Below are 26,674 nucleotides of genomic sequence, written 5' to 3' on the forward strand. Positions count from 1 at the left end.
ATACTCCGTATTTTTAACCTTTTTTTTTTTTTTTTTGAAAATAAGAGATTTTTAACTTATTCATATTATTTATTTAGGATGTGTTAGTTTGATTTAAACATGGAATCCAAATAGTAATGGAAATCGATCAAATACTTGATAATGGATTTAAGTAGGAGGAGCCAGCCAAAGACCTTGTGGTCTAGTGGCACCTGGTTTACACTCCCACATGGATGGGAGTGGGTTCAAGCCTCATGACACCTGGTTTACACTCCCACATGGATAAGCCTCAGTAGAGGCGATGCGAGAAAGTACCTATGGATAGTAAGTAGTACTCGAATATAGAATACATGGACAATGACCTTTTTTATTTTTTTCAAATTTTCTTCTATTTTTGATTCCATTGTTTAAAAGTAGAGTTTTTTATTTTTTTCAAAATTTTCTTCTATTTTTGATTCCATTGTTTAAAAGTAGAGGAGTAAAATAGTACAATGAGTTTTATAATAATTAAATGATTTGATTCCATTAGTAGGATAATTAACAAAAGTAGGCAAATAAACATGGTAATGGTTATCAAAATTCATAGTAAGGTACAAAAATTTCTAACCAAACACACCCTTAATCTTTATTTTTTTTTAGTGGTATTTATTTTTAAAAAATAAGGAGAAAATTGACTCTGAAATAACTATAAAAAATGTTTAATGTACAAACGAATCAGACTGAATTTGCTATATTCGGTAGGATAGCCTTGAGAGTACAATAGTATGTGAATTAAACGAAAAGTGTACTTACAAGTTACAAGGTAATTAAGGATTAGTTTATCCATAAAAGGAAAAGTTTTATGACTCCTTCAATAACGCTCTACACGATATAAACATTTTACGAGCGAAGTGGGCCGGGTGCCAGTAACGGTTGTACCAGCTATCAGCCCGTTGTTATGCCATGGACTCGGGTCCACCTTGAAAGGTGGACCCAAGTCCATGTTAATAATTGTAAAATTTCATGTTTACAATTTTAAAACCATATATTCATAATTTTTAAACTTTATGTTCACAATTTTAAACTCTATATTTATAATTTTTGAACTCTATATTCACAATCACGAATTCTATGTTCATAATTTCAAAACTCTATGTTCATAATTTTAGAAATCTATATTCACAATTTCAACAGTATAACACAATTTTTTAATCTATATAACAAAATTGTGAATATTGAGTAATGTAATTTTGTATATTAAGATTTAAAATTGTGAACATAGAGTTCTAAAATTGTGAACATAGAGTTTTTAAATTATGAACATGGACCTAGGTCCACCTTGCAAAGTTGACCCAAGTCCATAGCATAATTTGCCGCTATCAGCTGACATGGCTTTCATTTCTCTCGCCTCACATGTCGATTAGCTTAGATTTTGAGTTTTGCGCAATCGTTATATTATAGAGTAAGGTCCCCCATGAATATTGTGGACCTTGGTCCAAATTATGTACATAAACTTAATATATTATGTACTTTTATTTAATTATTTATGTATGTTCAATTATTATGTACATTTAATTAAAAGATTATGTACATCTAGTTATATTTGAATGTGCATAATCTATTAAATGTATGTACATAATTTGGATTAAGTCCACAAAATAATTTGCAAGTTTAATTCATGGACGAGATTCACTATATGCTTTATTTGGCATGCCTAGCTAGTTGAAAAGTTAGTAGTTAATAAGCCAACTAATTGAAATAAGTTTAAAAAGATAAACTAAGATATTAAGATCCTGGTTGATGGCTAAGGACCTTGTGGTTCAGTGGCATCAAACCCTTCTTTTTATAAGGAGGTGGTGGGTTCGAGCCTCAGTGGATGTAATATTGACTCATACTGCATTGTAATAGAGTCAGTAGTATTCAAAAAAAAAAAAAGATTTTGGTTGATGGAGAATAGATGGTGTCATTTTTGTAAAAAAAAGATTTTGGTTGATGGAGAATAGATGGTGTCATTTTTGTAAATTAATAAAGATACTTTAGATAACTTAAATTTTTTTTTAACTCTTCATATTTTATCAAACAGAACTTAGAATAAAGTAGGGAAAAATGGTCAAATAAGCCCCTAAACATTACTTGAAAAGTCAATTAGGTCCCTAAACATTTAAAAAGTGTTATTAGACCCTTTAACATGTTAAATTGGGCAAAAAAAGCCTAAAAACATGTAAATGACATCATTGACATGCAATTGCAAGTCATTTACTATTCCGGCCAAAATCCGACGACGGCAGAACTGTCGCCGGTCGCCATACACCGGCGGAAGATGGTCTCCTTCCCAGGCTGATGGCAACCAGTAGCGGGTCACCTTCCACCATGAAAGGCGACAATTGGCGACCAAATGGTCGCCTTCCCAGGCTGATGGCAACCAGTAGCGGGTCACCTTCCACCATGAAAGGCGACAATTGGCGACCAAATGGTCGCCTTCCGCCGGTGTATAGAACCGTCGCCAAATTTTGGTCGGAATAGTAAATGAGTTGCATGTCATTTACCAGTTTTTGGGTTCTTTGTCCCAATTTAGCATGTTAAAAGGTCTTTTTTTTTAATACTATTGACTCTGTTACAATGTAGTATTGTAAAACCAACGCCCTCACTGGGAATCGAACTTGTGACCTCTTTCTTGGGAGGGCCACAGCTATGCTGCTTGACCACAAGGTCTTTGGCAGCATGTTAAAAGGTCTAATTGCACTTTTTATATGTTTAGGGGTCTAATTAATTTTTCATGTAATGTTCAGGAGTTTATTTGATATCTTTCCTAATAAAATATAAGCTCAAAGATATATTATACCAAACAGAGTCTATATCCATCACAAAAAATTTGGAAAATAAGTCACGTGTCTCTTGTTCTGAACTTATATATCACTGAAGTTTGTGAGAAATTTCAACGCATTTTATTTTTCAACAGAAATTAATTGTACAATTTGACGTTAATATACCTTTTATTTTATTCAAAATTATAAAAGAAAATATATCTTAAAAAGTCGGATGACTTTAAGGTTGAAGTCGTTAGATTTTATTTTCTCATCATTTAATATATGATGTAAACGTGAGACTATTCAAACATATTATGATGTTAATATAAGACAATTCAAACATTAATCATTGTAAGAAATATAAGTGAACAAAATGTTGGGCAAATTGTTTGATAAGAAAGAAAGTGAGGTGAGAAAGTGATATATAAAAAATAACAAGGAAGATTAAATATTTAGGGATTTTTTTTTTTGAATACTACTCCTACTTAGGAAAGTTATTTCATGCCACTAAATCACAAGGTTTTGAAATAATCATCAACTTATTCAGCATTATAATATTTGAATTAATCAAACCATGATTAATTTCAATTAATAGATTAATTAACTGAAATATTTTAGTTAAATTTAATTATTCTTAAAATTTATAAATAAAAATGAAAAAAATGGTCAAATAGGCCGGCCACAAACTATACACCAAAGTGCAATTGAACTCTCAAATTAAAAACAAAGTTACTATTAAACCATTAAACTTGTTATAATAATGCAATTAATCCATTTTGACCTATAATAGCCTGTTACCACGTACTAAGTCACCTGTCACTTAGGATGCCACGTAAGTTATAATTTTCTTTATTTTTTTTTAATTGCAATAATGGACAACTTGAAAATTTTAAAAGTTACTTGTTATTATTATTTTTTTTCTATCAATATAAATTTTAAATTTAAGTTTATTTTAATTCGTTTGAATCTTTTTCTGTTAAATATAAATAAAGTTAGCTCACTACCGCTCTCATTATAAGTTGATATTTAATTAAAATATGCAAAATAGTACTAAAGTTGTTAAATAGTAAGCTAAGTAGAGCAGATTGACAATACTTTCATGAGAGGTTAAGAGCTTGAATTGAGTTAGAGTTTTAGTTATTATTTATTTTGCAAAGCTTTTTTTTTTTTTTTGAAAATTATTTTGCAAAGCTTAATATTACTTTATTAGTGATTAATTATTATTTTTAAATTAATGATACATCATATTATGTTAACATGATAGTGGTGACGTCAATGCCAAATAAGCAAAATTAATTGTCAATTTTAACAGTGTTAATAATTACTCTTAAAGGCTAGGTTCTCATGCGGACAAGGCTTTCTATATGACCGTGCGGTCACTCACCATTAGGTATACATAAATGCACTATTAATTGTGATACATTTTTTTCTGTGTGGTGCATTTTGTGGTGCATTTGTACATTTCATTCTGGTGCTTTTTCGAACACTATGTGGTGCATTTATGCATATCTGATGGTGCAATCCGCACGAGATGCCTTGTCCACATTTGGTCCAGTATCTTACTCTTAATTTATCATTTTTAAAAGCACATGGACTAATTTGCACAAAACCATTTAGAAACATTTAATTGAAAAAAAAAATGAACACCCAAACTCTAAAATAGTTCAATTAGAACTATAATAACTACTCACTTTAAATCTCCAAATTATAATCACTAAAGTACCCTACCTCAGAAGGATGCCTTGAAACCCCAAGTTAGGTAAACTACTCAGCATCAAACTATCAACCAACACAACAAATACTTTATTAATTAGCCCATCAATACTTATCAAATAAACATGAACATATAGTTAAAAGTACATACTTTATAGTAAGATTCTTATGTATTAATTGAATTAATACCGGAAATGAATTAATGGATAGTACGTGAATGTAATAAATTAATTAACCAAGAACTAAAGAGCACAGAGTGTTTTCAAAAAAAAAAAAAAAAGATCACAGAGCAAGAATGTTGTATGTTAGGATCAAATGCTTACAATTACACAAAAAGTTATAATTAGTAGCTAAAACGGGACTTTATTTCCTTATACTTGCATGCGTAACAACCCCTTCACGTACCCAACATTGTATTGAGTAATAGAGTTCAGTATAAACGAACAACGTTTCCGGGTAATTATGATGAGGATTATATTAACTGAATAATAACGTAGCAATTACAATGATAATATAATGTAGCTGGAAGTGAGAGACCTAGTGTAACACAACTACTAGAGTCCTAACACTCCCCCTCAAGCTCAGGGGTGACCGAGCACCTTGAGCTTGGAACGCAGAAAAGTAAAACGAGAAGACGAAAGTGGCTTAGTGAAAATATCAGCCAACTGATCTTTCGTAGAAATGAAGTTAACTTGAAGCTCCTTCTTAGCCACCTTATCCCGCACGAAGTGATAGTCAATCTCCACATGCTTCGTGCGAGCATGAAAAACTGGATTCGCACATAGATACGTGGCACCCAAGTTGTCACACCACAGCCGGGGAGAAGACCGAACATGCATACCAATTTCCTTCAGAAGAGAGACTAGCCAAGTCACCTCCGCAGTCACATCTGCAAGAGCCTTGTATTCAGCTTCGGTGGATGACCGAGCTACCGTGCGCTGCTTCCGACACGACCAAGACACAAGATTATTCCCAAAGAACACCGCAAATCCACTGGTAGACTTTCGATCATCAGGATTACCAGCCCAATTCGAATCCGAAAAGGCGTGAAGTTCACTGGATAAAGATTTCGTAATATGAAGACCATAATGCAAAGTACCTTTAACATACCGAATGACCCGCTTGAGCATGCCCCAGTGGGCTGTAGTGGGCGCATGTATATGCTGACAGAGTAGATTAACAGCATGAGATAAATCCGGACGAGTCACCGTAAGGTACTGCAGAGCACCTGCCAGGCTGCGGTACTGCGTAGGATCAGCATAGGGAACCTCCGAGTCGTCAGACTTCACAAGAGCCACCGGCGTGGACACCGGCTTACAATCAACCATGCCAGACCGTTTGAGAATGTCATTCATATAACGACGCTACGAGAGAAGCATGCCATCCGACAAGGAAACCGTCTCAATGCCAAGAAAAAAGGTCGGAGCACCCATATCTCGAACCTTGAACTCTAACGCCAACTTGGCAACTAGTCCAGCAACCCGAGCCTGATCAGACCCCATAATCAGTATGTCATCAACATACACCAGAAAATATAACTAAACAGCACCTTGAGAGTAGACGAACAGAGACACGTCAGTCTTGGACGGCACAAAGCCAACAGAAACCAAATAATTGTGCAACCTGACAAACCATGCTCGGGGAGCCTGCTTGAGGCCATATAAAGACCGTTGGAGCAAGCAGACGTGATACGGAGATGCCTTATCTTCATAACCAGGAGGTTGGCGCATATAAACCGTCTCAGCCAGATTCCCATTCAGAAATGCATTATGGATATCCAACTGGCGAATAGACCAGCCTCTAGACACAGCCAAAGAAAGCAAAAGACGAACAATAGTCGGCTTGACGACGGGGCTGAAAGTCTCGAAGAAATCCTGACCAGCTATTTGATTGAAACCTTTGGCCACAAGGCGGGCCTTATGTCGTTCAACTGTGCCATCTGCCTTTCGCTTGGTACGAAAGACCCACTTGCACCCAACAACATTCATACCTGGAGTAGAAGACACCAAACGCCACGTGTGATTCTGAAGCAAGGCGTTGAACTCCAAGTCCATGGCCTCACGCCACTCTGGGTAACGCACAGCCTGAGAGTAGCAGGTGGGTTCCGGGGACTCGTTATAACGGCGATAACAATTAAGAGCCGTGTGTCCAGACCCATTGCAAATCTGGCAATAAACAGCACGCGACCGCCCGCCACGGCCACGACCGCGAGACCAGCGACCACCACGGCTGCCGGACGAGCCACCGCGAAAACCACCACCACCACGCACAGAACTGCCTCCGCGTCGACCACCAGTCCGCGCACCGCCGCGATGAGCAGCCATCGCCGCTGGAGCTCCAAGATCCACGGCGTCATCTGCACATATATACTCCTGATGGACCAGAAAATCGATGATCTCCTCCAGGGTTAATGGATCACCCCGCGTAAGCGACGCCACCAGTGTGGGCGGAATTCAGCACGCAGGCCGCAGAAGACGTATAAATTCTGGTCATCAAGGGAGACCGGCCGGCCGGCGAGCGTCAAGTCCTCCACCAGAATCTGAGCTCGATTAAGATAATCCGTAATGGAGCGATCACCCTGACGCAGCCCTTGCAACTCGCCGAGAAGCCACAGCGTTCGTGCTCGTGTAGAGGAACCGAGCGAGCGCTCAATGGCCAACCATAAATGGCGAGAGGTAGTCTGACCAACCGCAAGATGCATTGTTTCTTCGGACATCGCCAAGATCAGCAGCGAAAGCACAGCCTGATCCTGTCTCAGCCAGTGCGCACGAGCAGCAGCCGTAGCAGCGGCGATACCGCTGTCGGCCGTAGAGGTCTGTGTCGCCGGAATCACCGTCGGCGGGGCTGGAGCAGCCGGACACGGCACTGTGCCATCGACAAACCCAAGGAGCTCCTGGCCTCGAAGAAACGGAAGAAGCTGAGTCCTCCAAAAAAGATAATTGCGCATGGTGAGTTTAATAGAAACCGAATGGTGGGCAAAGGGAAGAGACGCGACGGGCGGCGGAAGAACGGCAGGGGCAACGGAAACAGTCCGCTCAGAATCACAAGCAGAACTGTTGTTGTTGTTTGATTCGGCCATGAAAACGAAAACCGAAGGAAAAAAGAGAAACCTGGATACTGCTGATACCAGATGAGGATTATATTAACTGAATAATAACGTAGCAATTACAATGATAATATAATGTAGCTGGAAGTGAGAGACCTAGTGTAACACAACTACTAGAGTCCTAACGATTATATTGAACTAGCTAATTATGCCCGGTAACAGGCACAACAGTCTTTCGTGCACATTGCTAGATAACTACTAGCTCCTAAGTGTTATGCTAGACGCAACATACTTTGACAAGTACGCAACAACTAGCTCCTAAACGTTTTAATTGTCACATCAACGCGTAGTAAGATGCATCGATTTAAATCCGACATGAAATTAATATTTATCAATTATGATATAACTAAGGTGAAACTTTTGAACTTCAGCATTGATATCAATACTACCATGTGATGAACAGGACCAATTAGGTGCCGTAGGCTCATGGACTGCAGATTGAACATTACCTGCCTATTATCGTCCGATCCATTTGGCCATAATAATGTCAAGGTGGTTGGAGCAATTAATATTGCAGAAAGTAGAAAAATGTACATCTCAAGAATGAGGAAGGGAAAATGACCCATTAACTAAATTCCACACCAGTTGTCATGGGCCACTTAGAGCATCCCTACCAGTGAAGTTTTTGTACAGTTGATGAAGAATTTTTGTAAATGTGATTAGGAAAAAATTATGAGAAAGGGGGAGAAAAAATAAAACAAATCTAATTTAAAAAATAAATAAGTAAATAAATAACAAACTGATCTGTCAAACCCGTCTGTTTCGCGCACAACAAGCATAAAAACATTAAAAACTTTCTTGGGAACCTTAAAAGCCCAATACTTGCAGAAGCACATCAATTTTCTCCTTCTTATTTTCTCTCCCCCTTCTAAATATGATGTTAGTATTCCAAAAACCAAATAAAAACTCCTAATGTAGATGCTCTTATGATTTTTTATTTACATTTATTTTATTTTATTTTAATTTGTGGATCTTAGCACTTGCCTACTTGTATACCCCTTTGAGTTGGATTCTTGATGTGGACGATCTATGCCTATGCATTTATACTATACACTCATTGAGTGGATCTTATCACTTGCTTACTTGTATGCTCCTTTGAGTTGGATTCTTGATGTGGACAACCTATGCTATCCATTTACTATACACTCCGATACCTGAAACCACATACAAACGTAAGAAAAAGTAAATCACACTAAACATTATAGTAAAAACTCTATACAACAAGTTCGATTAAGAAGATAAATGATGATAATAATATAATCGAACTTGTGACCATTCAATTATGCATGTGATAAATTATTGGACCACTTATTTAGATCACAAGTGTGAACTTATATTTTTGTATTAATAAATTCACGGATTAGTTTAGGTAAAGTGTACCAATAACCCCAACTAACAATGCTAAAACACTTAATATACGAAAATAACAACACAAAACTGGTTTATCAAATGAATATAGACGATCCATATCATTCATATACATTGATAAACAAGTTTTGTGTTGTTATTTTCGTTTATTAAGTGTTTTAACAATTTGGGGGCGGCTAAGCTAATATCCCTCCCTCTATTAGTAGAATATGCATGGACCACTTAAGTGATTGACTCAAATTAAGAAAATCAATAAATATCTCTCAGGAGAGTTTAACTTGAAATCTAATGGCTACTAAATTAATTGTTCAATCAACTTGGCTAAAATTGTCCCCACACTATTGTATCACTCAATCTCACTAAGAGCATCCATAATGGTGGAGTTTTTTTTTGTTGTTTTTGAGAAGTTTTTGTAAGTGTGATTAGAAACGAAAAATGGGGAGGGAGAGAAAAAAAATAAAACAATCTAATAATAATAATAATAATAATAATAATAAGTTGTCAGAAGGTCTGACGGGCCCAGTACACGCGCCTGCTGAACACAATTGTGGTAATCACGGCTATCCAAATTTTTCAGTGGGTCCCACTATTCTGAAAAAACTCTTCACTTGGAGAAGGATCCCAATTTTCTCTTTCATGCTCTCTCTCATCCATGTAATTATTCATTATATTGTTTGAAAAAAAATCAATAAAAAATCATTGATAATGCTACTCTAAATTCAATCATATCATCAAAATCCCTCTCCAATACGCACCCTAAATATACACGTAATTGTAACAATCAGAATGTCGTGTCAGAAGATCGAATTCACAAGACTATAACTTTATATGAAAAAATGCAAAACAAAAATTATTTATTTATTATGATTATTAATTTATTATAGCATCTCCAACGGCACCCATATTTAATTTGACCAACAACTATCTTGCAAGTGGAGCATATATACAAAAACATTGCCTATATATCCCACCCTTACTACCTCTACTCTGTTGCATATATACTTGCATGCAAACACTACACACATATATACATACATACACACATTCACACACACACAACTAGATCAGATCACAGCCGTTCATTTGATCACATGGAAACCCTGGCAGCAATATTATACTCACTTCTTTTCCTGTACACGCTCATTTACTTCCTCAGATCTTATCTCCGCCGGAGAGACCAATGCTGTTACATGCTGAACTACGAGTGCTACAAGCCGACGGACGCCGGCCGGCGCCTGAGCACCGACAAGTCGGCGCTGGTGGTGTACCGGAACCGGAACCTCGGAATCGACGAGTTCCGGTTCCTGCTACAAACCATGGTCAACTCCGGCGTCGGCGAGCAGACGTACATTCCGATCAACGTTCTGGAAGGGCGGGAGGATTGTCCGACGCTGGAGGACTCGTACACGGAGGTCGACGACATCATGTTCCAGACGCTCGATAATCTGTTCGCGAAGTCTAGGGTTTCGCCGTCGGAGATTGATGTTTTGGTCGTGAATGTCTCGCTGCTCGCGTCCGCGCCGTCGCTCACCTCGCGCGTCGTTAACCGGTACAAGATGAGGGAGGATGTTAAGACGTTTAATCTCTCCGGCATGGGTTGTAGCGCTAGCGTCGTCGCCATTGATATCGTTCACCATCTTTTTAAGGTCTACAAGAACTCCTACGCCGTTGTTGTCAGCACGGAATCGCTGGGGGCAAATTGGTACTATTATTATATATCCGTTACGTTCCATTTTATGTTTCTGGTTCAATTATATAAAATTTATGTATTAAAAAAATATAAAAATATAATTAAACACAACAAATCAAATTTAAAAATAATTAAATATTAAAGAAAATAAGCAATAAGAAGGAGTGAGGTTGACCAATAAATAATATACATGTTAGATAAAAGGAAATAATGAGTGGATTCTGAAGGAGTAAAACTTCCACCCTGTGAAAAGAAAGAAATAAAAATTATAGGTGACCCATATTTTTTTTAAATGAATGCAAAGAGAATAAAATAAAGTAAAAAGTGAGAGTATGCTCAGTATTACGGTAAAATGCGATACATGAAGTATTATATATTTATATATAATTATATATTAGCAAAACAAAGTTATGTTTTTTTATTTCATTTATATATATATCTTAAAACCTGAACATTAAATAAGTTTTCAAGGTACAAAAGTACTTCACATATTTCCATGCATTATTAAATTTGATTTTAAATCATATCATAATAATCAAAACATACAATTTTTTTCCAAATAAAATAGTGGCATGCATTTTGGTGCTGTGTCACTCACTCACTCTTTTTCTTTTTTATGCCAAGACAAAAATATTTCAAACATTTTCTTTCTTTTTAGAAAGGGACATGAGAGTAAATGATATTTTGAAATAGTATACGTGTATAGAAGTTATTCAGACCCGAAACTAGATCCTATCCTTTCTTAGCTCAAGACCAGTCTGATCTTGGGACAAGTGGTTCATGGCAAATCCTTCATTGAGGGAGACCCAAATTGTGGTCACCTCTAAAACATAACTTTATAATAGAAGATATATAAATAGAGGTGAGGTGTCCAAACAGATGGCTAAGTGGGTCACCTCCATTAATTTTTATGATTACTCTCAAGGTTGAGCCCAAAAAAAAAAAAAAAAACCCTATAACTTTACAAGTAAAGACTAAAATTTTGGTTCATCAAAAACATTATATTTTTTCTTATAAATAACATTACTTAGTAATAAACATTTCTCTTATTAGTAACAATACTTGCATTTTTTTCATATAAGTAATAAACATTTTATTCATGATTTAGTATTACATTTAAGTATTAATTTACATTTCATCTTGATCAAAACCGTCTCACACAAATTTTTACTTTTTTTTTTAATTAATTGTGTATATACCCTTATATACACTCCTATAGTATATTACTTTTAATCGTAAAACTAATAAACAGTTAAGATTTATGCATATATTAATAATAAAAAATTAACCACTCCGTATTAAACCTCTATATTTTTTTTTTTTAACTACGTACTCCGTATTTCACCCTAGGCAAATAACTGAGTTGACCACGCAGTTATTGTGCCTTGTTTTCACCCTAGGCAATACTTTGGTCAAATTGAATAGGTGACTTAACCTTAATTTTTATATTGAAGTAAAAGTACAGTGTAAGAGTTCATCTTCTAAGGTAAAAACAATGAATCATACAATATATCCTAACAAGTTTTTCCTTTTACCCCACCAATGAATCATACTATATATCCTAACATGTTTCCTAAATCATAATGACTCAGTGACTTATTAAGTGGAAGAATTAATGTCCACAAGAAACCGACCAGTACAACAGTTGGTAGGGTTCGATTCTATGTTCTTGCCGAGATTCTTACTAATTTTGATATGTGAAAAGTGGATTTAATTTATTACAGGTATAGCGGCAAGGAGAGATCTATGATGCTTTCCAACTGCCTTTTCCGTTCCGGCGGCTGCTCCATGCTGTTCACCAACAACCCGGCTCTGAAGCCCCGAGCAATCCTGAAACTAAAGCACATGGTGCGCACCCACATCGCCGCCATCGACGAGGCCTACGAGTGCTGCAAGCAGGTGGAGGACCCTCAGGGCTATCGCGGCTTCCACCTCTCCAAACGCCTCCCCAAAGTCGCCACCAAAGCCCTCGTCGCCAACTTCAAGGTCCTCGTCCCCAAGATGATCCCCCTCTGGGAGACCCTCCGCTTCCTCGCCGCCTCCGCCTTGGAGCGCCGCAAGTTCAAGCTCCCCTCACTACTACAAAAATGGTATACTATGTAGACAACAGTTTTTTAAATAACTGTCGTCTAATATATTTTGTTATAGTAGGTCTATTTTTAAATAACCGCTTTCTAATATATTTTGTTAGACAGTAGTTTTTTAAATAACTGTCATCTAATATATTTTGTTAGACAGTAGTTTTTTAAATAACTGTCATCTAATATATTTTGTTATACTCACTATTGTAAAAATCTATCTAGAAACTAGGCGCCCCTAGACCGTGGCGATTTCCCTCCTGGGTGCCCGCCTAGGCGGTTGGCTGCTTATGTGCCCGCCAAACGCCTAAATCGACTGAGTTAACCGAGTTAATCCGGTTGGCTCGACTTTAATTTGCTAATTTTTTTTCATTATATATATATATATATGTGTGTGTGTGTGTGTGTGTGTCCACACACGTGCATGTTTTTTAGTTAGCCATATAGGCGCCTGCCTAAGCCGTCTAGGCGCTAGACGCTCCTCCACCGCTCGACTAGTGCCTAGCGCTTATTGCTAATAATCTTTGTCTAATATATTTTGTTAGACAACAATTTTTTAAATAACCGTCATCTAATATATTTTGTTATATTACCTAGATTTTTTAAATAACCCTCTTCTAATATATTTTGTAGCAGCGCCCTCCTCGGGGCGCCAACGCTCAACATGAAAACCGGGATCGAGCACTTCTGCCTCCACCCGGGCGGCCGCGCCGTGATCGACGGCGTCGGCGTCAGCCTCGGGCTGAGCGAGTACGACCTGGAGCCGGCCAGAATGTCGCTGCACCGGTGGGGGAATACGTCGGCGGGGGGGCTGTGGTACGTTCTGGGCTACATGGAGGCCAAGAAAAGGTTGAAGAAAGGTGACAGAATATTAATGTTGAGCCTGGGCGCAGGGTTTAAATGCAATAATTGCGTTTGGGAGGTGATGAAAGACTTGGGAGATCCAAATGTATGGGAAGATTGCATTGACAGTTACCCTCCCAAAACATTGGTTAATCCTTTTACGGAGAAGTATGATTGGATTCATCATGATCCTTGTCTCAATTTTCTTCGATCAATGTCGTCGTCGTAGATTCATGCATGCATGCATGTTTCTTTGTTGCCGTACGTTGTTGGAGATCAGATCCATCAAAGTGCAGTGGAATTAATTGTTTTATCCCATGATTATACTGAGATATATATATATATATATATCCATTTTATTGAATATCATATCAAGCAAAACTTTATTATTAACTTGTACTTAGTTTTTAATGTATCTACTCTCATCTTTCAAATGTGATACTTCTTGTACCATTAGTGTTGCAACCAAAAGTGTAAAATAAAGGTTATTAATTAGTGTGATTTTTATTGTTTCATGCTTTTTTTTATACTTTCTTTCTAAAAAGTTTAACCCCCAACTCCCAGAGCTCCTTAAGTCCTACTCGGACAGAGCATTTGGGATGATGCTTTCAATAATCAGCATGCTTCCAATCATGACCTACTCTAATAGCAATTGTAATGATCAAACACTTAGTTATTACCACTAACCAAAGGTTATACCTAGCAAGGTGCAACTTTAATTTAATATTATTTTTTTTATATACTTGAGTAGCTGTGTGTATCGTATTTCATAATATTAGACTCGATTCTCCAAACTAATGCCAATTAAATTTCAATAAAGACATTAATATCTACATTGGACTCAACAACAAATAGTGACAACAATCTAAACGTCAGAAACTACATCAAAAGGACGACTCATGAGAAACGGCGTCCCTTTTGATGACAAATTGTGTGCGTGGGTGTTACGTAATATGCTAAAAATGCACTATTTTTCAGTATTTAAATAAAATACGCTCTGCCAAACAGAGCCTGTAGCATCTCTTATATACAAAATTTACAGCATGTAACATTTGACTAGGAAAAACATTCAATTCATACTATTGACGAAGGGTTGGGGACTAGGGTTGGGGTGGGGTGGGGGTGTGAGTAACTGAGTTCGTACGTAGAATTAATAGAGAAGTTATTATCATAGCTAGGTAAGCTAGCGACCATGCATGCAACTTCACAATAAATCCATCTTTCAAAATAAACAAACACATGTGATGGTTGACACTCATTTATATATATGGAGTACTATATGTACTATATATCAATCAATACAGTAATATAATATTCAGTACGTATTTTGGATCTGAATTTCAAAATTATTATTTTGTAACATCATCAATTTTTTTTATTTACCCCCGCTATTTTAACTTGGACAAATGACCAACTCAAACTAGGAAAACTAATTAATAGGCAATTCTCATAGAAAATAAAACTTGAAACATTGTAATTATAAGTTAACTATTACAGTCCGTGATTTACCCATTATCAAACTCTCATATATATATATATATATATATTGTTCATTTAATACTTGGTGATTGGTGAACATAATGTTATAACAGCTTTTTCAGGTCCATACAAATACTCAAATTAAATTGATAGCATGTTATAATTAAAGTCACAGCAAGTAGACTAGTACCACTCGACAAGGGTAGGTGTTGAATCGGTTTAATTTGGTGGTACTCAATATTTATTTTGAATGTTAAAAAATTTTCGTGTTAAGTGTCACAGAAAGTGCAACCGGCTGTCATTAGACAACAAGGTTTTGACAATTTAGATGTATTTATTACATATTATTTTGGGTATATTCAAGAAAAAAGTATTGATTTTAAGTAGTTTTATATTACAAAATTGAATTTCTAGTCTCTCAATTATTTCTTATTAGTCTTTTTAATCTCTAATTTTTAATATAGTTGTAATATACACCCTAATTCTCCTACTTAAGAATCACAAATTCAATTCTCACAAATACTTTTTCGACCTTGATTCTTGTTAATATCCTCTCAATTAGAGTTTACCTCTCATGATTCTTGATACATTATGCCAAGGATGTACTTCGATCTATATTGATGGCGAACCAACAATGTCTACCAAGCTACTCCAATCCTCAATTAAGTTGGCCTGACATGTACTGCCTCTGTTTTTAATGTTAAAATGATTATGATCTTCTTATATTTGGTCTGACAATAATAATATCAACCAAGACACCCTATAACAATCCTAGACTCGTCCGTCAAATTCAATTAGATCACATCTCACGACCTTCAGATTAATTACGAGAGTAGAGAACGTTGAAGGTCAATACTGGTTGAGCTTATTGAGGAGGATTGGTAGCGTCACGAGGGTGAGACAACACTCATGTTCTGACTCAACCTAGCATTGGATCACGAGAGTAACGTGTTAGTGTACTGTATATATGTTGGTAGTCTTTGAATCCCCAGTGAAGTTTCATAATCCTCAATAATTCTTTGTTCAGGCATTAAACCAATATATACGCATTCCCATCCTTGTTTTTATTTCACTGGTTTATTCTGCCACCATCTGATATATCTATTTGCTTAGATTCCAACAATTCCAACAAATATATACTTTATTCTTGTGCCAATTATTTCCTTGCTTATTCTAAACTCTCACTCCCCAAGGACAATCTAAAATAATTTTTTTTTATTCCGAAATTTAGTATATTGCATTACACTCAGTGAGCAACACGTGTGATGCGCTTGGTTAGTTTTCTCTATCTCTAGAGAAAACGATCTCTCGATCCAAAAAACAAAAAAAAAAAACTATATTCCTAAATATTCTCTTCTCCTACCCTTCTTCTCCATTTTCTTCCTTTCTTTCCGTCCTCATTTTTAGTCATTGGAGATGTCATCATATGTGTGGTACTATGTGAATGAATGATTTGTTCATTATCAAATAGTTATACGTAGGATAGGCAAAATGGGAACAACGCATTAAATATTACTCTATATATATTTATTTTAAAGAAATACGGAGGAAGCAAGAGCAGTTATTCTAAATTGGATTGGCTTTTTTTCTTCATGCCCTATATATGAATTGAATTCCGCCACCTTTTATAGGCCTCTAGGGGCATTATATTAATTGCCTGGCCAAAAATATCAATACATGGGACATATATGCTCAAGCCATCATCAAACATATTTTATGTATAAAATGAAATTAGATATCAAAGAAAATGTAATGAATTAAAATGATATTACATCATTACTAGCTAAAATGAAAATTGATGATTTGATATGTACTGTTTAAAATAAAACTAAAATAAAATTTATACTTCATACTGCTATATAGATCATGATCCACTCTAAAATGTGTCACCAAATCCCCAACAATAATAACAACTTCTGGAACACAAAAAACACAGCACTATACAATTAACAAAAAATTTTTACAATATGATAGAATATTTTTTAAAAAAAATTATACATCGTAAAACTCATTAATTATTATTGTTGCAAAAATCGGCCTAGGCGCTAGGCGCCCCTAGGTGAAGACGAATTGCTTCCTAGGCGGCCGCCTAGGTTGTGGCCCGACTAATGCCTAACTAACGAGTTGGTTGTCAACTCGGCCAAATTTGACCGAGTTAACTCGTCCAACTTGGCCGAGTTAGCTGAGTTAACTCAGTCAAATAAGAGAAGTAAGAGACATATACATAATGTATATAAAATACGGAGTAAAAAATATGACATACACCCACACATAGGCATTATTTTTTTTATTTTTATAAGTCCCAGTCTAGTCCGTCTAGGTCATAGGCGCTTGTCTACCTCCCGACTAGAGCGCCTACTACAACCTTGTTAATTATATAATCGAGAATAATGCATATATATAACTTTATCAAACAGCCAAAGACCTTGTGGTCTAGTGTCACCCAATGTCTCGGTTTACACTCCCACATAGATGATGGGAGTGGGTTCGAGTCTCAGTGGACATTTTAAAATTTCTGAACATCAATCAATATACCACCAAACTAGTATGCCCAATAAGTACTTTCTCATCTTCCAAATATGATGAATTGGTGAGGTCACCAACCCTCCATGTGATATTCTTAATTATGTTGCAGCTGCCACCTGTAGAATGATTATGCATGCATTCATGTTTTGTACCCTACTATACAATCACCAATGCTGATCGAAGATGTATGCTGGTTGCTAGCATGCATGCATTCCATCTGCATAAAAAGGATTGTTTTATTTTATGAAAAAATGTGAAATTGGATGTTAGCTAGTATAATATATGTTATTGTTATCTGCATGTGTCTTTGCTGATGAGGAAAATTTACGGTCACAATTTGAAGGTGTGCACCGGTTAAATCACATTTGCAAGTCACATATGAAAGGTAAATTACAGTATAAAGGCTATGTTACACACGTTATTTTTTGTTATTAATATATAATGTTAGTGGACAAAACTTAATTTGTAGAAAAGATTGGAGAATCAAATTAGGAGTTGGAAAATCTGTGGCATATTAAATCCAAGGTTGAAGAGATATTAATTAAAGTATTTGTGATAGACTCAACTAATCTTTACAATAGTAGTGCTTAAAATCAAGAGATAATTAATTGAAAAGATGTTGTTGGATCGGAGCCTACAAGAAAAGGAAATTACGTGTGTAATACGTGTGTTTGATGATGGGAGTGGGTTCGAGTTTCAGTGGAGGCAAGAATGTTACATAAAGAGTAGTATCAAAAGTCCCAACACTGCCGATAACCATATGGTTTAGTGGGTTCGAGTTTCAATCGAGGCAACAGTAATACTATAAAAAAAAAAAAAAAAAAAGAGTCTCACCATGATCCACAATGCATTGTGAACCATTGTCCACAGTATAATTTGCGTCTCTCATATATAATTATTAGTATCTCAGGGTATATATCAATCAACCATATTAAGGTGGTCTTCTCGGACGACCGCCGGCTAATATACGACAAGGTTTTTGGCGGACCACGAGGATACGTCGTCATCATCTGCTACTATACGTACCGTATATGGCCAAGAACTATATATATATGCACCACCTACCATTCCCCTTTGCATTAATGCCCACATTATGCAAGGCATATATATAGTAATCATAATTAATATACCATGTTTAATTTACTTATCATTGCTTATGTTGAAAAGTTCAATCTTTTTCTTTTTGGGGCAAAATAAAACTCCATTTAATCAACTAGCATCAGATATATACAAATTCAAATACCAGTAATAAAAAAAGGAGAATTTAACTGCTCCCTACAATCAAACATAAAAAAGGATTCAGAACTGACTTATGGACAATCCGATTCTCTAATCGTTTAGCAAAAGAGATATAAGCATTAATTAGATAAAGACTAATAGCATGTGTTTAACATCCAATAACATCAAATCACAATGAAAATCCTGCCTACCATAGATCAAGGATAAAGCATCAACCTCAACTTAATTGAACATTCAATAGCCTCCCTCAAAGCCCTGGCTTTTATATATATATATATATATATATATACACACACTGCTAGTGAAGGATAACAAAAAGATAACCCATTTGCCTGACTGGCTGGGATTGTTCTTGAACTGTCTAACTAATTAAGTGGAGTTGTCCCCATTTGAACTTTGCTTATATTTGTGTTTGGTGTTGATATGTACATAACATTGGTAAATGTAGGAATTTTTTATCAAAATAATTCCTAAAAAAATAAATTAGTGATTCACGAAAAAATTTATAAATAAATATAATGGGATAGATTAATTTAAGTGGTGTGTAACACATGAAGGTGATATGATTACAATGTGCGGTATATGTGAATATCAATAGGGTTGACTGCGGTCCGGTTCTCGTACCGAACCGCCAGCCCCGTTTCAAAATATTACAAACCGGAACTTCCTAGAAAGGTTCCGGTTCTGATTTGAATCGTCGATTTGAACCCTTTTTTGTAAATTCAATCAAACAACGGAATTAATATTCTCAGTTATTTTTTGTCCACTAACTAAGCAATGAAATTCATCTTCCTAGTAATTACTTTTCCATGAAATTTCACTTCCATTTCTCTTCAATTATTTTTCGCGAACCAAATGGGCCCTTTATGTCCAATACGACTTGATTACAATCCTATGCTCAAGTGATTGACCCAATATAAATAGAATGGCAAATTATACTGTGCACCACGGTGCACATAGCAATGTGCACCACGTACCTAAACGACGTCGTTTTGAGCATTGTAAACTAATCGTCCGTTTTTTTTGGAAATCACGTTTCCTGTTTCGACCGGTCTCTGTATTTATGTTAATATTCTGTGTATTTCAGGCAATCATTATGTGTATTCTAGGCAACTGTTCTGTGTATTATAGGCAACCGTTATGTGTATTCATGTTAGTAACACATGTTGTGATTTCATGTTAGTAACACATGTTGTGATGTGTTTGTGCATTCGAATGTTTAGGATGATGAGTTCTGTGTATTTTGTGTAAATATTATGTGTATTCATGTTATTAACACAAGTTGTGATGTGTTTGTGCATTCGAATGTTAGGAGGATGAGTTCTGTGTATTTTGCGTCAATATTCTGTGTATTATGGGCAAACATTCTGTGTATTCTAGGCAAACGTTCTGTGTATTCTATATAATGATTATGTGTATTATAGATAATGAATTCCCTGGAGTCATTCGCGTCCACTAACATCTGTGTATTTTGCGTCAATATTCTGTGTATTATGGGCAAACATTTTGTGTATTCTAGGCAAACGTTCTGTGTATTCTATATAATGATTATGTGTATTATAGATAATGAATTCCCTGGAGTCATTCGCGTCCACTAACATCTGTGTATTTTGTGTCAATATTCTGTGTATTCTGGGCAAACATTCTGTGTATTCTAGGCAAACGTTCTGTGTATTATAGATAATGATTATGTGTATTATAGATAATGAATTCCCTGAGTCATTTGCGTCCGCGTCTACTAACACCAAAACGACGTCGTTTTACGTACGTGGTGCACATTGCTATGTGCACCGTGGTGCAGGGTATAACGATTGAAATAGAATGGGTAATTGGGTATTATGAAATCTCTATTATCAATGGTTAGACCAATATTTAGCCCAATTAAAATGGAGTCTAAACAACTATGGACCTGAGATTCGGCCCAGTTAATTTTTGAATTGGAGCTTGGGCTATTATTTAGCTAAGAATTGGTATTGGGTTCTAATGGGACCACAAATTCTAAGAAATGGTAGTGATTATGAAGCCCACTGCAATATAATGGGCAAATTATTTTGTGGATTCGGGTCCACCTTGCAATGTGAACTCCGGTCCAAAAATGCATAATTTACATATTAAATGTGCATAGTTTACTTTTTAAAAATTCACAATTTGTGATTACTCTGTATTGTATTCACAAATTTTTAAAACTTAAAAACACAATTTATATTCTAGAAGTTTATAATTTCAACACTAAAAGTACACAATTTAATTGTTTTTTTAGTTAGTTTTTAAAGCACTGTATAATGAAGTGTGTTTTTTTTTTTTTAATGGATGATGACATAGGAATTTGTGACTTTTTATATAACTTTAGTAAGTTGATAGATGAAGGATAAGTCGTGACGGTACAGCATACATCATGAGAAGAAAACCATTATGTTAACAAGTTGGTTTATTTAATTTTAGATGAATAAAAATAATAAATAAAGACTATTTCATTATAGGAAGAGGAAATTGAAACAGTTAGGTATAGTAGCAATAGTTATCACATTCGTAAAATTAAGAACATCATCAAAAAGCACGTGGTGAATTGGTGGTAAGAGCATGGGGCATGCAAACGCCCAAAGACCCACTTATGCATAAATGAATCGTTAGGTAGCTTGTCATAGACTATATTTTACACATTAAATGGTTAACAAATACCGTGCATCTAATAAGTGGTTAAAGTTAATGTGATAGACTATAGATGAACTTGCAAAATGTAAATGAGATGATGTTAGATTTTTTTTTCTTTGGATTAATCTTCGGGTTTTTTTCCGTTGACTTTCGATTTTCTTTTGAAAAAACAGATAACTGACCAAAACATCAAAATAAATAATTACGTAGTATTTTTTTTTACCTTAATAGCTAAAACTAAACCAAAAATTAAAATATTCAGACGATTCGATTTTTTATCGTCAATTTTTTTAGTCAGTCTTTTTTTTTTTTTTTTTTGCTCACCCCTAAGAAGGATGTAGGTCAACTTAATCTCTTATGAATATATGTTACATCGTACATTTACACTTCTCTAACAAGTAACTCAATTTCATAAACTATCCATGTTGTACCCTTTTACAAGGAAATATTCTAATAATTCCACTACTTGTGTTTGCTAATCATTTACTCCGTATTATAAACAACATTTTGGCCGTATTTATTTTAAAATTTCAATTTTTCATTTTTCTAAAAATAATCTCTAATTAATATACACACTTTTTGTCTCTCTTTTTTTTCCCCCTTTTCTTTCCATTTAATCCATACGAACATGAATATATACAATATTTTGCCATCTTAATAACACTTCGAATCAAAGTTTGCTTTTGTGTTTACTTTTCAATGGCAAAAATTCTTTTGACTTCGGAGCCACCAGGGCGGAGTACGGCGGCTGTGGGTGAGTGGGAATACATACATACAAATACATATAGCTTTTCAGTGTTTTTTGAGGAAAAAACTAAAAAAAAAAAAACTAAAAAAAAAAAACTTGGTCCTTCTCCAATTACGTTTCATACTATTTGTGAATTAAACATTGCAAAATCATGTGAAGAATGTTACATTTTTTTTCAATACTTTAATGTTACATTTTTCAGTTTAGGGGAAAAAATGTTTTTTTCTTAAATGTATCAATTTAGAGTTGCATATTTAATACATTGACCTGTTATAGATTATGTCCAAATTTAGTGTATAGGTAATAAATACTCCGTACTTATGATTTTAAGTTTTTGTTTAAAATGTATTTGGTTGGTTAAGAGTATTGGTATCCACTGAGGCTCAATCTCATGACATTTTATTTGAGAGTCACTATATGCTACTTGACTATAAGATCATTGGCTTATAATTAGTAATTAATATAAAAATAATATATTATTGTGTTAATTGGATAGATAAAATTTGTGCCACTTAAATTTGATCGCCGCCATGTCATGTCGTGGACGCTCTTTCAAATTATAATCGCATGTTCTGACAATTGATTGTGTTGTGCAATGTGATCACGACTTTGTTAACTATATAATGTTCAAGTTGGTCTGTTGGTTTGGTACGACTTATTAGCATTCTTGGCACCGATGATGCAATAGTATTTGAGGCAACAAAAAAAAAAATTAATATAGAGCATTAGAGCTTATATCCGATAGGAAAATGCTATGTAGACTCGTATTTTTACTCCCACTCGTAATTTCGTGAACAGTTTTTAAGGACCCATATAATGAAAATAACTCAGCTTTCTTTGTCACATTAGTAGAATTTTGAGAGTATATATATAGTAAAATTCTATATGATATTATCAACACTAAGTATCCATTGGCTTTCCAAACAAAATACTCGTATCCATTGGTATACTAGATTTTTTTTTTATAAATATAATTGTAAGGCCATTGTTTAGGTGAGTCCATCATTTCTATGAGCCACATATATGGGTCATTGAATGCTTGAGATCAATAACTTAGTTAATTGTGCAACTATGTAAGTGAAGTGCACATTTACACAATTAACGAAATCTAACTATCTAAATTATTAATCTCAAGTATTCAATAGTTCAGATCTGTTCACACGACTCATAGAAAATGGTGACTCACTTGATGATGAGTAAATGTAATATTATAGTTATCCTAAAAATATAAAATAATAAAACATACCTAATTGTCTGAACTGGAGCTTCCATGGCAGCTTCCTCTTTTGTCTCATCCCTCTTTTTTCTTTTCGTCACCTTCTTTGGCGCTTCACTGTCTCTGATAGTCAATAAAAGCTCAATAAAAATCCTTAAAATCCCAATCACGCCATTCTCTTACAGTCAAACTTCAGCTCTGAGGGGCTTTGAATTGTTTTCTCTGTCCTCTCAGCTCAGCCATGGCTTCTCCTCTTGAAGGTACCAAAACTCTCCCTTCCTATACCTCCCACAACAACTAATCTCAATGTTTGATGATTTCATTATCAACTTTTGCATCAAGGGTTTCTTTTCTGAATAATTTTCTTGAAGATTGGTATAATAATTTTGTAAAGACAAGATTTTTATTTTGGTAGAGATGAAACTAAGAGAAATTTATGAAACTTAACAGCATATAACATGATGGGCACTTGATATTTATATGATTCTTGAAAGGGTAGAATAAGGAGGGGATTGGGTGTTGAGCATATAATATATAAACTATCAGCTTAGGTTTTTAGTTGAGACGGAGCACGTGCTTCAATTTTTGGGGAGGGGGTTTGTGCAGGACATTTTGAGTTTCAGACATTGGTAGAATGTTAGGGTTCTAACTTTGATAAGCTTTTTGTGTTAATTTGATTGTGAGTTGTGACTAATTAAGGATTAATTGATATGTAAAAGGTGAGATAGAGATAGAGAAAGATTTGGGCAGTCCAACAGCAAATCAAAATCCTTTAGGTGAGCCATCACCAACCCCATCTCCATCCTCAGCAACAGCACCTGCTCTGGTGCTTTCGAATTCGGGGAAGAGGATCGACCAAGCGGGGAAGAAGAAATATGTGAAGCAGGTGACGGGCAGGCACAATGACACCGAGCTTCATTTGGCGGCTCAAAAGGGCGATCTTGTGGCGGTGAAGCAAATACTCGATGATATCGATTCTCAAATGGTTGGGACGCTGAGTGGAGATGAGTTTGACAATGAGGTTGCTGAGATCAGGGCGTCGGTAGTGAATGAGGTGAACGAGTTGGGCGAGACAGCATTGTTCACCGCGGCTGATAAGGGGCATCTTGAGGTGGTGAAAGAATTGTTGAAGTATTCGAATAAAGAAACTCTTACTAAGAAGAATCGATCATTGTTTGATCCTCTGCACGTTGCTGCAAGCCAGGGACATCACGGTAATGATTTGGGATTTGTAAATTTATTTTGTTTTTGTTTCGTATGCTAAGAACCTTTCTGCTTATGGCTGTTAATTTGCTATCTATTAAAAGACTTCCATTTATTCGTTTATGACAGGCATTGTGCAAGTGCTATTGGACCATGATCCCGAGCTAAGTAAAACACTTGGCCCTTCAAATGCCACTCCTCTTATAACAGCAGCATCGAGAGGGCATACGGCTGTGGTCAATGAATTGCTCGCTAAGGATTGCACCTTAGTTGAGATTTCGAGATCCAATGGGAAAAATGCGTTGCATTTAGCTGCTAGACAAGGGCACGTAGACATTGTCAAGGCACTGCTTGACAAAGATCCACAATTGGCACGGAGGACAGACAAGAAAGGGCAGACAGCATTGCATATGGCCGTGAAAGGGGTCAACTGCGAGGTGGTGAAGTTACTTCTCGATGCTGACGCAGCTATCGTTATGCTGCCGGACAAGAACGGCAATACAGCATTACACGTAGCCACCAGGAAAAAACGTGTGGAGGTATGCTTTGCATAGTGCTACAAATGTTTGCTATTCTTCTCATCTTTCACCCCCTCCCCTTCATTTTGGATGGTTGTATCTCGTGATGAAATTCTTATGCACATTTCTTTAACGAAGTATTCATGGGATATTAATAACTTCGTTCAAGTGCCTTCCGATTTGGCATTGTGTTTCACTCATCCACAATATGCTTTGCTTGAAAAGGAAAACTTGACAATTTTGGATTCGTTTTCTATCATTATGTTATCATAAAAATCAATTTAAAGGAACTTTGGTCAGTTTTTGTTACTTATAAACTGCATAGGATTTGTTATTCGGTGTCAAGTACAAGAAAGTAGTCCAAATCAAATTTGTCCATACAACCAGCTACATTGGACTCTTTTACTTATTCCTTACTTTTCATCACTCCGATTCATTAATGAGTAATTATTTGAAAACTTTCTCGTTGCAGATAGTGAATGAGTTGCTTCGCTTGCCTGACATGAATGTCAATGCGCTGACCCGAGATCATAAAACAGCTCTTGACATTGCTGAAGATCTTGCCCTCTCTGAAGAGTCCTCGGAAATAAAGGGGTGCCTATGTCGTTACGGCGCTCTTAGGGCAAACGAACTGAACCAACCAAGAGATGAGTTAAGGAAAACCGTGACTCAAATCAAGAAAGATATACATACCCAGCTGGAACAAACTAAGAGGACAAACAAAAATGTTCACGGCATTGCTAAAGAACTTAGGAAACTTCACCGAGAAGGGATCAACAATGCCACGAATTCTGTGACTGTGGTTGCTGTGCTTTTTGCGACAGTTGCCTTTGCAGCTATATTTACTGTTCCGGGTGGAGATGATAATGACGGGGTGGCGGTGGTTGTGAGCCATGCATCCTTTAAGATTTTCTTCATCTTCAACGCCATTGCACTCTTTACATCCCTTGCTGTTGTCGTAGTTCAAATTACATTGGTTAGAGGTGAGACGAAGGCAGAAAGAAGAGTGGTAGAGGTAATTAACAAGTTGATGTGGTTGGCTTCTGTGTGTACTTCGGTGGCATTTATTGCGTCCTCTTATATAGTGGTTGGTCGGAAATACGAGTGGGCTGCAATACTGGTTACACTCGTGGGAGGGATAATAATGGCCGGGGTTCTCGGAACCATGACTTACTATGTGGTGAAATCAAGGAGAAACAGATCAATGAGAAAACGGGAGAAGCATAGGAGTGTCTCCAACTCGTGGATGCACTCCGAGTTCTCTAACTCTGACATTGAGAGGATTTATGCCCTATGAACTGCTGCAAGGCACATCGGGAGAGGAGATTTGAGGATAACAGTTGGAAGTAAAACGATTAAGCTGGATGTGGGAACGCTAACGTTGTTGCTATCTTAGCTACTATCATAGAAGACACGATTGGGGAGCGTTCTTCCTATTTGGAGGAGTCGAGAAAACGATGGCTCATTGCTCCAATTTACTCTCCCCCCCCCCCCCCCCCCCCCCCCCCCCCCCCCCCCCCCCCCCCTTTT

General features: G+C 36.1%; 2 protein-coding genes across 3 annotated transcripts; both read left to right on the plus strand.

Moving 5' to 3' along the window:
- Positions 1-9,891: 9,891 nt before the first annotated feature.
- Positions 9,892-14,076, plus strand: LOC116013719 (3-ketoacyl-CoA synthase 19-like). 2 transcript variants are annotated; one of them, XM_031253619.1, is made up of 3 exons: positions 9,892-10,654; positions 12,367-12,732; positions 13,354-14,076. In XM_031253619.1, exons 1-3 carry the CDS (start codon positions 10,044-10,046, stop codon positions 13,790-13,792), a joined length of 1,416 nt encoding a protein of 471 aa, XP_031109479.1. In that variant the 5' UTR covers positions 9,892-10,043; the 3' UTR covers positions 13,793-14,076. The 2 variants fall into 2 exon arrangements, with proteins under 2 accessions (XP_031109479.1, XP_031109480.1); XM_031253620.1 differs by having other exon boundaries at positions 13,357-14,076.
- A 9,426-nt stretch (positions 14,077-23,502) lies between these two features.
- On the plus strand, positions 23,503-26,599 carry LOC116013571 (ankyrin repeat-containing protein ITN1-like). The gene is made up of 4 exons (XM_031253400.1): positions 23,503-23,683; positions 24,143-24,637; positions 24,756-25,165; positions 25,617-26,599. Exons 1-4 carry the CDS (start codon positions 23,665-23,667, stop codon positions 26,439-26,441), a joined length of 1,749 nt encoding a protein of 582 aa, XP_031109260.1. The 5' UTR covers positions 23,503-23,664; the 3' UTR covers positions 26,442-26,599.
- Positions 26,600-26,674: the final 75 nt, after the last annotated feature.

This window comes from Ipomoea triloba, chromosome 3, assembly GCF_003576645.1.
Source record: "Ipomoea triloba cultivar NCNSP0323 chromosome 3, ASM357664v1".
Taxonomy (NCBI): Eukaryota; Viridiplantae; Streptophyta; class Magnoliopsida; order Solanales; family Convolvulaceae; genus Ipomoea; species Ipomoea triloba.

What these genes read in the sequence shown, in the direction of transcription:
- LOC116013571 (XM_031253400.1), top strand. An exon ending in TGCAAGCCAGGGACATCACG is followed by an intron (nt 24,638 to 24,755) that starts GTAATGATTTGG and finishes CGTTTATGACAG; the next exon opens with GCATTGTGCAAGTGCTATTG. An exon ending in CCAGGAAAAAACGTGTGGAG is followed by an intron (nt 25,166 to 25,616) that starts GTATGCTTTGCA and finishes TTCTCGTTGCAG; the next exon opens with ATAGTGAATGAGTTGCTTCG.
- LOC116013719 (XM_031253619.1), top strand. Translation starts at nt 10,044, where the DNA reads ATGGAAACCCTGGCAGCAATATTATACTCACTTCTTTTCCTGTACACG. An exon ending in GAATCGCTGGGGGCAAATTG is followed by an intron (nt 10,655 to 12,366) that starts GTACTATTATTA and finishes AATTTATTACAG; the next exon opens with GTATAGCGGCAAGGAGAGAT. An exon ending in CCCTCACTACTACAAAAATG is followed by an intron (nt 12,733 to 13,353) that starts GTATACTATGTA and finishes TATATTTTGTAG; the next exon opens with CAGCGCCCTCCTCGGGGCGC.